The sequence below is a fragment of the Artemia franciscana genome, chromosome 5 (genome assembly GCF_032884065.1).
Source record: "Artemia franciscana chromosome 5, ASM3288406v1, whole genome shotgun sequence".
Classification (NCBI taxonomy): domain Eukaryota; kingdom Metazoa; phylum Arthropoda; class Branchiopoda; order Anostraca; family Artemiidae; genus Artemia; species Artemia franciscana.
This window is the reverse complement of record NC_088867.1, coordinates 25,527,224-25,545,165: the sequence shown is the minus strand read 5'-3', so window position 1 is coordinate 25,545,165 and position 17,942 is coordinate 25,527,224. Positions and strand designations below refer to the sequence as shown.

Here is a 17,942-nt window from a genome sequence, read left to right as displayed (position 1 = left end):
AGGGTGATGACAAGCAAAAACGAGAAATCCAGTTTTAGTAGGTGAATGACAGCCCGATGTCAGAAAACTGCAGTTAATTTAAATGATCAGACAGCGAAAAAATGTCATCCGGGTGCGAAAGGTGACTTGCGTCAATAAATGGCTCGATAACAAGATGCGGTATTCTGCGGTTTGCACAGCGGATGGCATTTTTAAATATTGCAGGGCAATATATTGCAGGGCAAAACACATAGCCCTGTTTTACTCCGCGACGCACAGAAATTTGGCTGCTATAAAGATTTTCACGCAGACACGTATAGAAGAGTTTTGATACCATTGCCAAGGGAGTCATAAATGAATGGGTTTACTCCACTCCTCAAAAGTGCCAGACCAGCTTGGGAGTGTAGGACCGAATCAAATGCTTTAGAAATATTTATTGCATAAACATATAAAGGTTTCTTCATTCTCTCATACCTCTCCAGAATGGACACGAAAACTGCATGTTCCTCCACGAAAACAACTACACGAAACACCAAGACCCGCACGAAAACCAAACTGATGATCTCCATGATCATACCTATTCGAGATTTTGAAATGAATAATCTTTTGAAATAATTTGCAATAACTTAATAAACTGTAATTGGACTGTAAGAGTCACAAAACTGATGGTCCTTATTCTTTTTTGGGACACACGTCATGATGCCCTCATATAGTGCAGTCGTTACGAATTGCTGTGCAATAGAAGCTTGGATAATAACGCCATATGCTGAACTAGTTTTGCGGTACCATAAATCAAATTTTCAGGTTAGAGTCTGTCGGAACCAAGAGCTTTGCCTTTTTTAAGGAGACGAATTAGTGTAAGAACTGACAATGGGATGATAGAAACAAGATTTCGACTATGATCTAGTCTTACTTGGCAGTGTTGACTCTAGGAATCTTTTAGTTGAGGAAATTACAAATCTTAGGTATCATAAGATTTGCGATAAATAAGACATTCAAGGCTCAGTAAGCAAAAAATTCGGAAAAAAATTCAAAATATCTGACAAGGTTGTTATCGAGAACATTTTCAGGAGCAACTTAGGTGATCAGGTATAATAGTTGTAACATTGTAAAGCTCAGAAATTGAACAACTCAAAAAAATATCAATCTAAGCGGAGACACTGCCCTGACCCACCTATAAGCTGAAACTAACTAAGCCTATAGCAGGGTTTTTCCATTCAATTTAGAGTAATTTTTGGGGTGATACTATTCTTTTTGTACTTTAGAATTTGAGCATTTGTCGTTTTTTTAATTTTTTTTTATGGGGGGGGGGGCTTTTCATAAGACCTATAACAGATATATTGTCAGGATTTTCTCTTTTTCCCCTCTTTAATTCTCTTCGTGAGCTATAAAACAGAACTGGGATGTAAAAGCCTCTGCAAAGGGCTAGAAATTGTAGCGTATTTTCCTCAAATTTCTGCAGTAAAATCTGTACACTTGAAATTACCGATTTGAAATTAACAAGATTTACGCATCTTGAACTTTCTGTAGTGTGATATTAACAAGCTGAGCAAGGGGCAACTCTTGAGCTGCGAACTTCAGTTTTGTTAGCCTTTTAAGCTACTGCATCCAATTCCTATTAATGTGTTTGTTTTGCAGTTGCTGGAGGAAATAAGCTCAGCATCAACTAAGAAGAAAGCCCTTGAAAATGATTTGAATGTCTTAAAACGTGAAGCGGATGTTATCAGACCGCTTCTACGAATAGATTCAATGCTCAATCAGATAGAAAGCTTGAACCAGAAGGATTTGAAGGATTTGAAATGTAAAGCGGATTTAATATCCGAGGCTGAGAGCCTACTTGAGTCGTTATCAGTGCATCAAGAACTAGAGATCCTTCCCGTTTTAGAAGTTGAAATATCCAAACTAAAATCACAACTATTGGCAAACTTGGACCATCAATGGCAAGAAAGGGTGTCTTGGCAAATTTACGAAGCTGGTGATCTGGAATTGACTTGCCATAAACCTGAAAGTCTTCACTTTTTGGCGTCTATTCTTGAAGAAATGGGTGACTATAAACTCCTAGTTCATCAACTGTCCCGGAGCTTGTTTGAGTGTATTTTGAAAATATATCCGGCTAAAAGCTGTGAGATTCTGGTGAAGAAAATTGGTGAAACTATGGTTCTGAGAATTTGTAAAATCAAGGTAAGATTTATTTAATATGTGTTTGCGTGTTCAGTCTGAATAACTTCCTAACTCTCGTGTGATTCTTGGCAAATGACTACTCTGTAGACCGCTATTGATTAGACGATTCTAGAGCTAACCTGAGTTAGTTGGAGCTTTAATACTTCTGATTGAGTTAATTAATCCAAATTAATAAACATATTCAATTGAGAGTAACAATAGCACGAATATATTTCTTTAATTAGAAAATATGCAATAATAAAAAGCATGACCAGGGCACAAATGTGTTTAACTCCAAGAATTAATGTGTATAGTCGAAGTAAATGTGTATAATCCAAGTATTGCTTTAGGGCAATTAATATATATTTTTCTTAGTTTTCATTTTGTGTTCTATTTAAAGGAGACTAATTTCATTCAATCGAGTAGGCTTTTGATGGCCGCCGCTATTTTGGGCTATTTTGTGTAAACAAGCCGCTATTTTGGGCCAAGTATCCCGAATAGTAAAGAATGTCAGTGACAGCTTGTCTCTAGTGACTTTCAACTGTTACTCTTGAGTCAAGTTTAGATTCTTGAACGTTCTAGAGCTGTTTGAGAGCCATTTATGCTTAAATGGGAATAAATTCTTAATGACAACTGCTTATGAGTGAAAAGGCATAGATTCGAAGAACAGCTGCATATAGATCAAGCCATTAGTGTTCAGGACTAAAAGACTTTTCAAAAGAAGTATACATTTTAGGAAAAAGTTATCTTTTGCGCCCAATATCCAAGTTTTTTTAAGCATATATATATATATATATATATATATATATATATATATATATATATATATATATATATATATATATATATATATATATATATATATATATATATATATATACATGCATACATATATAATCAAATTGTATTAAGTTATTTTATTAATTAAATTGTTATTAAATTTGTTATTAAATTATAATAATTGTATTAATTAAATTGTATTAAATATTGTATTAAATCGAAGTCAGGAGTTCAGCAGTGTTGTGCTCTATCCTCCTTTATGTGGATCATCTTGATGGACTTTGTCTTAAGGAGCACAGGAAAGACAATGGGAGACCATGGAATGAAATGGGGAGGAAAAACTCTCCTGGACCTAGATTATGCTGAAGATTTAAGAATCTTTGATGAAAATGTGAGCAAAATGAATGAACTTTTAGAGGTTTTGTGAATTCAGGGTGCTAGAATGGGCTTGAAAATTAATGTTAAGAATACTAAGTTTCTAAGGCTAGGAATAAGTGAAGATGAAAAGGTGACATTGGGTAACGAAAAGATTGATCAGGTGGGCAGCTTCACTTACCTTGGTAGTATTATTAGTAAGGATGTTGGAAGCAGTGAAGATGTTATAAGTAGAACAGCTAAGGCTCAGTGTGTTTTTTCACAGTTAAAAAAAGTTTGGAAGAATAGGAATATAATTCTGCCAACCAAGATTAGAATATTGGAAGGTACAGTGATGACAGCAGTCAAATATGGCTCTGAAGCATGGGCAATCCGAAAAGCGGATGAAGATTTACTAGATGTTTTCCAGATAAACTGCCTACCGATTGTTCTGGGTACCCGTCTGACTGACCGTATTTCAAACTGTAGGTTGTACGAAAAATGAGGTTTAATCCCTCTTTCTAGGGCTATAATGAAAGAAACGTTGAGATGGTTAGGGCACCTTCTGTGGATGAAGGATGACAGATTGCCGAAGATTGTCCTTTTGGCCAACTGTCTAGGGCGAAACGGAAAGCAGGTCGTCCTCGTCTGGGATGGGAGGATGTCATAAAGGCAGATTTAAAGGAAATGGAAACTTTATGGGGGATGTAAAGAGGGAGGCCTTGAATAAATTGGGATGGAGGAGGAGCTTGCGTAACTGTGTTGGCCTCAGGTGGCTTAGTGTTGCGTTGAGTTGTTAGTAGTAGTTGTGGTAGTAGTAATCATTGTGTGTTAGCTTTGAGCTTGAGAATCATAATATCCTGGTGAACTTTGTTTCAGGTAATGTACTGTCGTTAACCTAGTTTTGAAATGCTACACGAGATGGCTATGGTTTTTTTTTTGGTGCTCTCTTTACCACCTTTTTTATGGCACGTGGTATTAACCAAGTGACATATAGCGATCGCAAATTCTGTTGGTCTGTCGGTCTGTCCCAGTTTTGCTACTTTAGGCACTTCCAGGTAATGAAATTTGGACGATGAAATTTGGCAGGCGTGTCAAGGACCAGATCAGATTAAATTAGAAATAGTCGTTTTCTTGATTTGACCGTCTGGGGGGGGGGGGGGGAGTGGGGGCCGGTTAATTCGGAAAAATAGAAAAAATGAAGTATTTCTAACTTTCGAACGGGTGATGGGATCTTAATGAAATTTGATTTTTGAAAATATATCGTGTCTCAGAGCTCTTATTTCAAATTCCGACCAGATCCCGTGACATGGAGGGAATTGGAAGGGGGAACCTAAAATCTTGGAGAATGCTTAGAGTGAGGGATCGGGATGAAACTTGGTTGGGAAAATAAGCAGAAGTCCTAGATACGTTATTTACATAACCAGAATGGATCTGCTCTGTTTGGGGGAGTTGGGGTGAGGGTTAATTCTGAAAAATTAAAAAAAATGAGGTATTCTTAACTTACGAAAGAATTTTCGAATCTTAATGAAATTTGAAGTTTTGAAGGGTGTCGTGTGTCAGAGCTCTTATTTTATATCCCGACTGGATCCGGTGACATTGGGGGGAATTGAGGGGTGGAACCTAAAGTTTTGGAAAACGCTTAGAGTGTAGGGATCGGGATGAAACTTGGTGGGAAAAATAAGCAAAAGTCCTAGATACGTGATTGACATTACCGGAACGTATTCGCTCTCTTTGGGCAATGGGGGGGAGGGTTAATTCTGGAAAATTAGAAAAATGAGGTATTTTTAACTGAAGAAGGAGTGATCGGATCTTAATGAAATTTAATGTTTGGAAAGATATCATGTCTCAGAGCTCTTATTTTAAATTTTGACCGGATCCAGTGAAGGGGAAGTTGAGGGGGGGGGAACCTAAAATCTTTGAAGATGCTTAGAGTGGAGGGATCGGGATGAAACTTGGTGGGAAAAATTAGCACAAGTCCTAGATACGGGAGTGACATAACTGAAACGGATCTTTTTCATTAATACTTCTTGGCGTTTTGATGGTGTTCCACCCCTTTCTTGAGCAAATTTTTTCAGGCTCGTAGCTTTTGATGGACAGCAATAAAATTAATAAATGTTATATATTTGAAATCAGTACAAAAGGCCAATTCTTTGATGTACCTATTGATAACAAAATGCTGTATTTTAGAACATCGGTTACTACTGAGTCGGGTCGCTCCTTATTTACAGCTTGTTTTCACTAACCGTTTTTATATATATATATATATATATATATATATATATATATATATATATATATATATATATATATATATATATATATATATATATATATTATATGGTATAAATTATGTTTCAATCGTTAGGAGTCAGTTGCAGCAGTCGAAGAAGTTGCCAGAAATATAATCTTTGTCCTGACCTCTCTGAAAGAAATCTTTGGCCATTCTACTGTTCAAATTATTGGTGATGCTTGGAAGAAAAGAATAAGTGATTTTTTAATCGAGAAATACATTGCCCCTGCTATCCCATCATCAGCTAATGATCTGGAAGCTTTCGAAAGTTTTATTTCTAAAGTCGTCTCTTTAGAATATTTATTCAAAGAAGCAGGTACCAATGTTTATTCATTATATATGTGCGTGCATATGTTCAGTTCACTTTTGTTGCTTGAATAGAAAAAAAACAGGTATAAATCAGCTACCTGGGACTCACTAGGCCGACTGCCAGATTTAAAAACACGTAATTACAGAACTTATGGTCATAAACGTAGATTATCGTAAAATTTATGTACTCTTTTGATGATCCGTTAAAAATGGAGAAAAAATAAATTATATGTATAAAAAAGTAACAATAACAAGTATGTAAGATAAAATAGAAAGACTGCCAAGGAAACACTGAACCATTGAACAGGGACAGAAAAGGCAGTGTCCCTCCTGGTGTAACATCTCCTTTAGTGAATGGGTATTTTCCGGAGCTAAATTAGCATTAATGATGAATATCTCCTTGATATTTGCTCAATCCAAGACGACAGATAGCAAAAATATACAGGCGATTTTTTTTACTATGGTTGTAGAATGGACTACAATTTTAACCACCTTTATGCATTAAAACTGCTTATGCATAAAACTACTTGTTTTTACCTGCCATTTTAAGCTCAAGGTAACAGCAAGTAGTTAGAGACTACTAGTGATAGTTGAGTTCTTGAGCACGTCCAATACCTCTTCGGCTAGTGCTTAAATAGGAGAATGTTCCTCTATTTAAGGGCACATCTTGCGCATCTTAAGTGCTGTTCTTGTGGTATTCTATTCATTGTTGGCAAAACTTTTTTTATTATGACTCTACGATTAGGCAAACATGTTCTCATTTTATTTTTATTATCCATTCATTTTAGCTCTGTCGTTTTCTTATCCTTTTTATTCGTTTATTTTGTTTTAGCGCGATTTTTCTTAAGGATACTCAAAGATGAAGATGTTTGTTTCACACTTTCGAATGGCTTAGTTTGTTCGTCTTCAGCTGGTTACCTGATGAGAAGCATTCTGTCCACGCTACTACTTATAAGTTGGTTTTGTCTTAATAGTATGAAATCGCATACACCTTCCTATTTCCAACAATCTACTAGTATGTACTTATCTCGTCAAATCAAGATCGACGAGCTAATTTGTCAAACCTAAAGTGGTTGAATTAAGTAAAGGGCTAGTGGGGTGTCAGTGAAATAATATATCTTGGGCCCTGCGAATTATGATTAAAAATAAGGATATGAAAAATAATTAAAAAATTGGAAGTAATCCAAGCAAAAACCCACGAAAGGTTTATCGTCGGTCCGAGAGAAGAGAACCCAATCGCCCTGACAGGCCTTGATTTCGCAGACGATGTGAGTCTCTTGAGTAGCTCGTCGGCTGAGCTCCAAAAGATGGTCAACGATGTCTCCTGTGCATCAAAGAAATCTGGCCTCGTAATCAGTAAGTCAAAAACAAAAGTCATGAAAGGAAACACCCCAAAACCACCCAGGTATCCAACTAGAGGGCGAAACCATCGAGACTCTTAAAGAGTTCTGCTACCTTGGTTCTATCCTAATACCGAAGGGAGGTGCAGTAGCTGACGTTAGAGCTCGAATAAGAAAGGCATGGGGTGTCTTCACAAGCATGAAGAGTCGCTTTGGAATAGACATGAAATTAGCATCAAAACAAAGACGAACGTCTACAAGGCAATTCGATCGATCCTGCTGTATGCCTGTGAAAATTGACCTTTAAAGGCCGAAGAAACACGTTCACTAGAAGTATTTGACCATCGCTACTTGAGACACATACTACGAGTCAGCCGATGGTCTCATATCTCGAACGCTGAGGTTCGAAGTCATTGTGCCCAGAAGGTCCCCCTCTCGATGATCATAAAACAACGACGACAGAAATTCCTGGAATATACATTAAGACGGCCAGCTGGAGCCATTTCCCGCGATGTCCTTACCTGTTTTCCCCTTCCAACTTGGAAATGGACACCACGCGGCCAAAGAAAGAATCTCTGGCAAAGAATGACCTGGATCTTTGGGGTGGCTTCCGCCGACACGGACGTCATCAGGATAAGGACTGGCTGAAGATTGCTGTAGAGGCTGCTGCTGACAAATCGTGTTGGACTACGTCAGTCATCCCACTGTCCATTGGTGCCGGGTAGGATGGATCATCCTCTGGTTCCCGCCAAAAATAAAGTAAGTATCCAAGCAAAAAAAAAAAGAGATTCAAGAGTGTTAAGATGCTGGCATAATACTTGATTGTTAGAATGAAGCAAAACTAGTCGAAACGCAACGTTGTTTGAACTTGGACACATAGGTCTAACTAAAAAACCAATTTCTAAAATTTTAAAATTAGTGTTTTTCCAAATTTAGTGAAGGGTAATAATTACTTACTTAATCCTCTTGCCGGGGTGGCGTTAAGAGCATCGTCAGCCCTCTCCACGTGGGGTGGTCTGCAGCCAGGGTCTCTGCATCAGACAGCAAAATTCCAACTTGGTTCAGAAATTTCCGAGACTACAACACCACCGCTTCCAGGCACTATTTGTTGGCTCAGCATTCATTGCAGTCATTCGCAAAAGATGTCCAAACCAACGCATTGTCCATTCGGTAACCAGGTGAGACAGAGGTCTCTGCTAGCTTAGCTTTGGTAGGATTTTTAACATGAATTAGGAGTATTTTCGTGTTAATAGATAGTGATGCTAAAGATACAATTTTCTTGCTAATCATCAAATAAAAGAGAGGTCGAATAAGGGATAGTATTCAGCATTTGTACAAAAATGAAATTATAATTTAGATTATATTTACATGAGTTATCAACTGAGTGCAATAAGATTAAAGGATAGAAACTGTCGTATACAGCCATCACCTTTGGAACAAGTTGGGTGGGGGTGAAGTGGAATAAAAGGTCTTAGATTTTAATGCCGTATTACAATTATTTGCAGTAGATTTGCTACTGGTAACAGTTATGATTTAAGAATCAATTTTTAACCTAGCACTTGCCCTAAGGGAGGACCAAAGTTCGGCCTAAGGGGTAGGGGTGTATCATCAAGGGTTAACCTAAGGAATTTATCCCCCTCCACGTCCTTCCTCGCCAGAAAAAGGCTTTTCGAGTGCATGCGGAATACATATCTTTTTGAGTCTATACATTGTGAATATTTATGTTGGTTGGAGGGTTGGATTCTGAAGGCTTTATAAATGTGTTTTCAGGCCTAAAATTGCCATAAAGAATATTAAATGAACGGGCTCTTTTATATCCGTCCCCATCCCCTCTCATGTTGGCAAAAATGCGTGTATATGGTTGCTGATCAACTTTGACCAACTAAAAGTGCTTTAGACTTGTTTTGTTTGATTTGATATCCTCTGTCCCTCAACAGTAATTCGCTCTATAGTGCTTCCTAGATTTCCTCGCTGGAGATTTGAAACACGGAAAGATTTGTAGGGCCTGGCCTTGGGCCAAGTTACTTAAAGATGTATGTAAAGGATAAAGGATGATGAATACTTTTTTTTGTCCTTATATTGTGAAGGATAGAGTCTAAAAGGTATTATAAAGTACAGCAAAAAAGACAAATGTTGGTAAGCAAGCACAAAATTTCTAATATAACTTATAATATTCACTAACGTGCTTTGGAGAGGAAGAAGAAGGATTACTGTCAAGGTCATTTTGGAGAACCCTTAGAAAAATATGGGCATATCCGACACCCCCTCCCACTCCCCTACTATGCTCAAGGATAAGAAGAGTAAGGCGATTCCACTGGAATTTTTTTTCTTCCACTGGAATTTTTCATCCTTTCAATGCTATTTTTCAAGAATTGATAAATTATTTATCGACCAAACGAATAATATATTTCTTTTTCGGCAGGTTTTTTCGGTGAAGAAGATTCGAGCCTTTCAAATTATGTAAAAAACATAAATTTCCTGTATGCTAACAAACTTTGTCAAGAAGTCCTTAGCAGTGCCAGAAATCTGATTCTTAAGGACTTGAGCAAGACTGTTCGACTAGGACTTGAGGTAAGGATGAGGTATATCTTAATCTCTTCTTAAGCAATTTTATTGCTTTATGCAATAGCATTTTAAATTAAAGGGAACTCTGTTTAGAACTTAAATTTTCACCAATATTTTTAACCTTTGAGAATGTGTTTCTAACTTGATTATTCCATAGAAACTTGAAAAATAAAATTAGATGACTAATCAAAGCTTTTGTTCGAGTCCTCTTGAGATTCTAGTTGCTGCAGTTTCAGTGCAATGAGTGTCTAGTCAACTTAAGGACACAAACTTGATTCACATTCCAATCCACTTGAAACAGTCACTTTGCAGCACGCTATTACCCAATCTTATTTAGTTCCAAATTACATCAGACGGTTTGTCCAAACATCGTCCTCACTTGACACAGCGTCCAAACTTCATCTGCTAAAAATTCCTTGGACTCCAGATATTCCCTATAATTTTTCAATATCTGGGAACAGAAAGTCCGAAGTTTCTTCTTTTCCAAATATTTCTCTTCTTTTGACGTCCTTGCAGCGTTGCCTGTTAGTACTGCTACTCTGGGAAGAAGCTTCTCTATACTTAGAACATTAAAAAACTGGCTAAAAAATTCAACGGGACAAGACTGATTGCCAAGAAAAAGTCATAGACGTTTTTGCAGGGATTTTGTTTTTGCACTCCTTTGATTCAAGTTTCTTAAAGACTACTTGTCTTATGCAGAGGTGCATTCGCTAGGTGCTACATAATGGGTTCATAAGCTCAAGCTGGGCTTTGCTATTAATCGACTTAATCTGGTTTTTTGTGTTAATTTTTAGATTTCTCAGGTCATCAAGAAATTTATTAAGCCTGCCGTTTTTCTTATGTAAGTTGTAATATAATAATCTGTATAATCTGTAATTACATGATAATCTGTTATTACATGATACAGAGTTTAAAAGAAAAAATCCATTTTTTTCAGGGTGATGTTAGTAATGAATTTTTTGCTCAAGAAAGGCTTGTAGGCATCCGAGATACGGTTGAGACGGCACTGCTATGAAACGTTTTCGTTTTCTAAGCATTCTTGTAAGTAAAAAAAGAAACTTCGAGCATAAAGTTGGGGTATTGAAAAAAAAAGCATAACTTGAAACTTATCAGAGGCAACGCTATAGCGTTGCCTCTAGTAAAGGCCATATTGCTCCAATATTTTATATATTTATTTTTATTATTATTTTTTTTTTTTGAGACACTTCGTATGAAAGGGGTCGTCGTATAAACTTCAAAGGGGTCTCTTTCGATTGGAAATAGAAAGCTCTAGTTCCCTTTTTAAGAGTCAAAAGTGACTGGAGGGCAACTAGCCCCCCTCCCCATGCCCCTTTTTCCCAAATACATCCAACAAACATTTTGAGGTAGCCATTTTGATAAAAATAGTTTAGCGATCGTATAACAAAATCTCCGGGGTCGACACAACCCCTGGAGCAAATATGGTTTTTATAGAAGGGATGCTCGTATAAACTTCACAGAGGGCTCATTTGATTGGAAATTAAAGTTTTGATTCACTTTTTTAGAGTCAAAAGAGATTGGAGGGCGACTAGACCCTTATACATATGTTTCTTATGGAGTGGATGCTCCTATAAACTTCAGAGATGGTTCATTTGTTTGGAAAGTGAAAGTTCTAGTTCAAATTTGCAGAGTCAAAAGAGATGGGAGGGCAACTAGCCCCCCCCCTCTCTTAGCTCTTTTTCCCCAAATGCATCAGATAAAAACCCATTTGAGATACCCATTTTGTTAAACATAGTTAAAGGTTAGATAATTAAACCGTGGTGTCAACACAACCCCCCAGGGCTTGGGGACAGACGTCGTAAGTTAGGATCTGGGGCATATATCGTTCTTATGGAAGGGATGCTCGTATATACATCACAGAGGGCTAATTTGTTTGGAAAGTGAAAGTTCTTGTTCACTTTTTAAGATTCAAAAGAGATCGGGGGGCAACTCTCCCCCCCCCGTGCCCTTTCCCCCCAATGGTTCAGATAAAAATTTTGAGACAACTATTTTGTTGAAAATAGTTAATAGGTCAGATAAAAAAAAATTCTGGTTTCTACACGACCCCCCAGGGCCCAGGGCGGGTGTTGTAATTTATGCCCTGGGGGTATATAAGGTTCTTATGGAAGAGATGCTCGTATAAACCTCAGAGAGGGCTCATTTGATTAGAAAATGAAAGTTCTAGTTCACTTTTCAAGAGCCAAAAGTGATCGGGAGGCAGCTAGTCCCTCCCCCCCGGCCTTTTTACCCCAAAGGCATTAGATTAAAATTTTGAGATACATTCTTTTAAAAAATCTCTCAAATCAAATAACAAAACTCTGGTGTCGACACAACCGCCCAGGGCCTGGGGCAGACGTAAGACATGCCCTGGGGGTATATCTGTTTTTTATGGAAGGGATGCTCGTATAAACTTTAGAGAGGGGTTATTTAATTGGAAATTGAAAGCTGTAGTTCAGTTTTTAAGAGCCAAAAGTGATTGGAGGGCAGCTAGCTTCTCCCCCCCATGCCAATTTCACCCCAAATGCATCAGAGAAAAATTTTGAGATAGCTATTAAAAAAATAGTTCAAATGTGAGATAACAAAATTTCCTGTGTCGTCAAAACCCCCCAGGGCCTGGGGGCAGGTGTAATTTATTCTCTTGGGACATATAAGGTTCTCATGGAAGGGATGTTCGTATAAATTTCAGAGACGGTTCATTTGATTGGAAATTGAAAGTTATAGAGCCAAAAGGGATCGGAGATCTGCATTTTGTTAAACATAGTTAAAAGGCTAGATAATAAAACCTTCGTCACCAAACGAGCTCACCATAAGCTATGCGTTGCAAGTTATGCTCTGGGGCCTAAATGGTTCTTATGGAAGGGATGATCGTATCTACATTAGAGGTGGCTAATTTGTTCGAAAATGAAAGTTCTTGTTCACTTTTTAAGAATCAAAAGAGATCGGAGGGCAAATATCCCCCCCACACCCTTTCCCCCCAAATGCATATGATAAAATAGCTATTTTTGGTAAAAATAGTTAAAGGTCAGATAAAAAAAAACTGTTGTTACGACACAACCCCCCAGGGCCCGGGGACAGTCATTGTAAGGTATGCCCTGGGGGCATATATGGTTCTTATGGAAGGGAGGCTCATATAAACTTCAGAGAGGGCTCGTTTGATCGGAAATGTAAAGCTTTAGTTCACTGTTTAAGAGTCAAAAGAGATCCAAGGGCCCTCCTCCATGCCCTTTTTCCCCAAATCCATCCGATAAAAATTTTTAGTGGCCATTTTTAAAACATAGTTCAAACACCAGATACCAAAACTCCGGAGTCGGCACAACCCCAGGGTCCTGGGGCAGGTGTTGTAAGGCATGCCCTGGTGGCATATATCGTTCTTATAGAAATGATGCTCGTAAAATTAGGAGAGGGTTCATTTGATTGGAAATTGAAAGTTCAGGTTCACTTTTTAAGAGTCAAAAAGCATCGGAGGGCAGTTAGCCTCCTCCCCCATGCCCTTTTTTTCCAAATGCACCAGATAAAAAAATTTGAGATAATAATTTTGTCAAAAATATTTCAAAGGTCAGATAATGAAAAATCTGGTGTCGACACAACCCACTAGGGCCCGGGGGCAGGCGTTGTATGTCATGCTCTGGGGACAGCTACGGTTCTTAATGAAGGGATGACCGTATAAACTTCAGAGAGGGCTTATTTGATTGCAAGTTGAAAGTTTTAGTTCACTTTTAAAGAGTCAAAAGATATCGAAGGGGAATTAGCGCCTCCCCACGCCCTTTTTGAGATTAAATATAAAAAAACTAGTTTTTTCAACTGAAAGTAAGGAGCGACATTAAAACTTAAAACGAACAGAAATTACTCCGTATATGAAATGGGTTGCTCTTTACTCCCTCGCTCTTTACGCTAAAGCTTTTAATTTTTTCAAAAAGTAGAATTGTGGCAAAAAGTCAAACTTTAGCGTAAAGAGCGAGGGATTGCGGAGGGGACAACCCATTTCGTATACGGAGTAATTTCTGTTCGTTTCAAATTTTAATGTCGCTCCTTACTTTCAGTTAAAAAAAACTAGTTTTTGTTTTTATTTAATTTCTGAACGTTTTTGAAATAATGTATCTTTGATTTTGGCTCTCCGCACATAAATTATTAAAATGAAATTTGTATATTAATTCTTTTGGAGGGCCTAGTTGCCCTCCAATTTTTCGGTTACTTAAAAAGGCAACTAGAGCTTTTAATTTTTAACGAACGTTTTTATTAGTAAAAAATATACGTAACTTAAGAATTAACTTACGTAACAAACTTTTATAATCTTATATTTTTATTATGTATACGAGGGGGTTTGTACCCTCGTTAATACCTCGCTCTTTACACTAAATCGTAGTTTTGTCCCAATTCTTGAAGAATGACCCCTGAATCAGAAAGGCCGTAGAATAAATAGTAGAAACTACTAAAAATACTTTAGCATAAAGAGCGAGGTATTTATCTCCTAAATACCTCACTCTTCGTGCTAAAGTATTTTTAGAACCCCTCATATGCATAATAATCTCTGTTCGTTTCAAGTTTCAATGCTACTCCTTAATTTCAATTGAAAAAAAGTTTTCATGTTTATTTTTTCATTGTTTTTTTTTATAGTAATGCTAGAAAATCCTGCGCCCTTTTCATTGAGTTTTCTTTCCCCCATGACATATTCCTCCAAGGAAAGATCCTCCCACGTAGCCCCCTCCCCCCAACACCACCCCCCAAAACAAAAAAAATCCTTCTGAAAACGTCTGTACACTTCCCAATAACCATTACTGTATGTAAACACTGGTCAAAGCTTGTAACTTGCAGCCCCCCCAGGGACTGTGGGGGAGTAAGTCATTCCTAAAGACATAGATAATATGATTTTTGACTATGTGGAACAAAATGGTTATCTTAAAATTTTGATCCGTTGACTTTGGGGAAAAAATGAGCGTGGGAGGGGGCCTAGATTCCCTCCAATTTTTTGTCCTCCACTAGAAATTTTCATTTCTTTTAGAATGAGCCCTCTTGCGACATTCTAGGACCACTTGGTTGATACGAAGACCCCTGGGAAAAAACATAAAAAAAATAAAAATAAACACGCACCCTTGATTGGTCTTCTGGCAAAAAATACGAATTCCACATTTTTGTAGGAAGGAGCTTGAAATTTTTGCTAGAGGGTTCTCTGATACGCCGAATACAATGGTATGATTTTCGTTAAGATTCTATGACTTTTAGGGGGTGTTTCCGCCTATTTTTCAAAATAAGGCAAATTTTCTCTGGCTCGTAACTTTTGATCACAATAACTAAATTTGATTAAACTTATATATTTAGAATCAGCATGAAAACCCAAATCTTTTGATGTATCTTTTAGCATTCCGTTTTTTAGAGTTTTGTTTACTATTGAGCCGGGTCGCTCCTTACTACAGTTCATTACCACGAACTGTTTGATTCGTTACCACGAACTGTTTGATTGCGATTTTGTTAAAAATAGTTTAAACATCAGATAATAAAAACTCTGGGGTTGAGACAAACCCCCAGATACCGCGGGTAAGTGTTTTAAGTTATGCCCCGGGACATATATATATATATATATATATATATATATATATATATATATATATATATATATATATATATATATATATATATATATATATATATATATATATATATATATATATATATATATATATATATATATATATATATATATATATATATATATATATATATATATATATACTAGCTGTTGCGTAAGATAATAATCGGGCATCTAGAAAGAAAATACTCTATGAAATTTCTATATATATATATATATATATATATATATATATATATATATATATATATATATATATATATATATATATATATATATATATATATATATATAGGTGATTAACCTTCATCCACTTTTCTATCCTTAACATACTATCTCTTGTCATAGTTAATAATTCACTTTCTGTCCTTGCTGCCACCAAAAGACATGTATCATCCGCAAACAGCAATAATGCTTGATTAGGGTCCCTTTTGTTTGGGCCCTTCCAACTTCAACAAACAGCCCACCAAGTGCTATATATAGGTAATTTACATATATTGCAAACAATAGTGGTCACAAGGTAGACCCCTGTGGGACCCCACAAGGAGCTATTTAAGATTTTTATGTAAGGAGGGCTTGTATAAACTTCAAAAGTTGCTCATATGATTAGAAATTGAAATTTCTAATTACCTGTTTGTGAGTAAAAAGGTATCAGAGGACATCTACCCCCCCCCCCCCCACCAAACACACGCACCATTTTTCCCCAAATGCATCTGATCAAAATTTTGAGATTGCTATTTCGTTTTAATTAGTCCATCGATCAGATAACAAAACCTTGGGGTCAATATACCAGCCCCACCCCCCTCCTTAGAGTCCGGAGAAGGACTGCAACTTATTCTGCGATGCATATACAGTTTTTATGGGAGAAGTTGTTGTATAAGCTTCGGAGGGGACTCAAATGACACACCCCCTAGCATTAAATCTGACCCCCTAATTTCCTCATATTTGCAGTGCGAATGGGAGGATAGCTCTATATAGCCTACTGCTTGTGAGTGGCTTTCTCTTATGTAAAGTTATTTTAGTTTTTTGCAACTTATTTTTTCTGTTACTAAGTTTTAAACAATAGAAAACTAATGGTCATAAAAGCAAAAAGGTTTTGATGTTCTATTGTTTTTTGTTTTTTTTAGCTGTGCACTTAGATTAGTGAAAACAGGCTCATCACGGGAAGGTTATGCACAACCAGTCCCGTCCACCTTCTAGCATTAAACCGGACCTCCTAATGTCTTCCCATTTGCAGCGAAGATAGAAGGATAGCTCTATATACTGCTTGTGAATGATTATCTCTTGTGTAAAGTTATTTTAGGTTTTTTAATTATTTTTTTTTTCTGTTAGTATGTTTTAGACAATAGAAAATAAAAGGTCATAAAGGCAATAAGGTATCAATGTTTTATTGTTTTGTTTTGTTTTTTAGTTGTGCACTAAGATTATTGAAAACAGGGCCACCACGGAAAGGTTGTGCACAGCCAGCCCCTCCCATCCCTTAGTATCAAACCCGACCCCCTAATATCCTCCCATTTGCGCCGCAAAAAAAGGAGGATAGCTTTGTATACTGCTTGTGAATGAATATCTCTTATGCAAAGTTATTTTAGTTTTTTTAATTGATTTTTATCTTTTACTAAGTTTTAGACAACAGTAAACTAAAGATCATAAAGACCATAAGGCTTTGATGTTTGATTTTGTCTTTTTTCTAAATACTCCTCATTTTCTAAAAACAGCTCATTTGACTAGTAATCTCGTTCCCTTTTAAGAGTCAAGATTTATGAGTGGGTACTCCCCCCCCCTACCCTTTTTGTAACAAACGGACCAGACCAAATTTTCAAAGGGTATCCGATCGAAATTTTGAGATTGGCATTTTGTTCAAATTTCAAAGGCCAAATAACTACGCTCCTTGTGAAGAACCCCCAACATCGGTGAAATGGCTGTGAGTTACGGAAGTGGGTTATTGTTGACTTTGATACTTTCGATACTTGAATACTTTGATACTTGATTTAGTGACTTATGTGGCAACTTCTATTTACGGTACAAGGGCTGTAATTTGCGCTAGTTGCTTATTATTACTTTGATACCTTGTTTGCTTTGGTGCTTTCTTTAATTTTTTTTTTACTTCGATATTGTTATTTTGATACTAGTTTTGATACTTTGATGAATATTCGATGTTGAAAAAAGCTCGATTTTGAAATGAAGAATTTCTAAAAACTTGATGCTTTTTGCATTCAAAAACGAGCAAAAGTTAATTGGAAAAAAAAAACTTTCTGAAAAAGAAGTTTTTCAAAGAATAGTAAAGGCCATTTTAAACTTAAGATCAGCAGATGCAAATACCTCCTTCTCTCACTGTAAAAGTTTAAAACCTAATGCGTCATTAGCGCTTTATTGAAAATGAATTATATTACAAATATGTTCTTTCGTACTTAATATTGAAAATAAACATTAAAATTACGGTAAAATTTTGAACTGATGAACTTTCAGCAATTAATATCATTATACATCAAATATGCATGTTTCATTTATTAGTTCTTTCTAAAATTATTCAAGACGAATATAGTTTCACTACAAACAAGAGTTTGGATACTGCCCATCCCTT

The 17,942-nt window shown here is 36.6% G+C and overlaps 1 protein-coding gene across 1 annotated transcript in view; it reads left to right on the top strand.

Annotated features, from left to right (window-relative positions):
* The window catches only part of LOC136027161 (centromere/kinetochore protein zw10 homolog), a 64,032-nt gene that overhangs the window by 19,272 nt on the left and 26,818 nt on the right, over positions 1-17,942 (top strand). Inside the window, exons 3-5 of the mRNA XM_065704157.1 lie at positions 1,618-2,160; positions 5,642-5,882; positions 9,638-9,786. Of these exons, the coding sequence (XP_065560229.1) occupies positions 1,618-2,160; positions 5,642-5,882; positions 9,638-9,786 (933 nt within the window). The remainder of the gene's footprint in view (positions 1-1,617; positions 2,161-5,641; positions 5,883-9,637; positions 9,787-17,942) is intronic.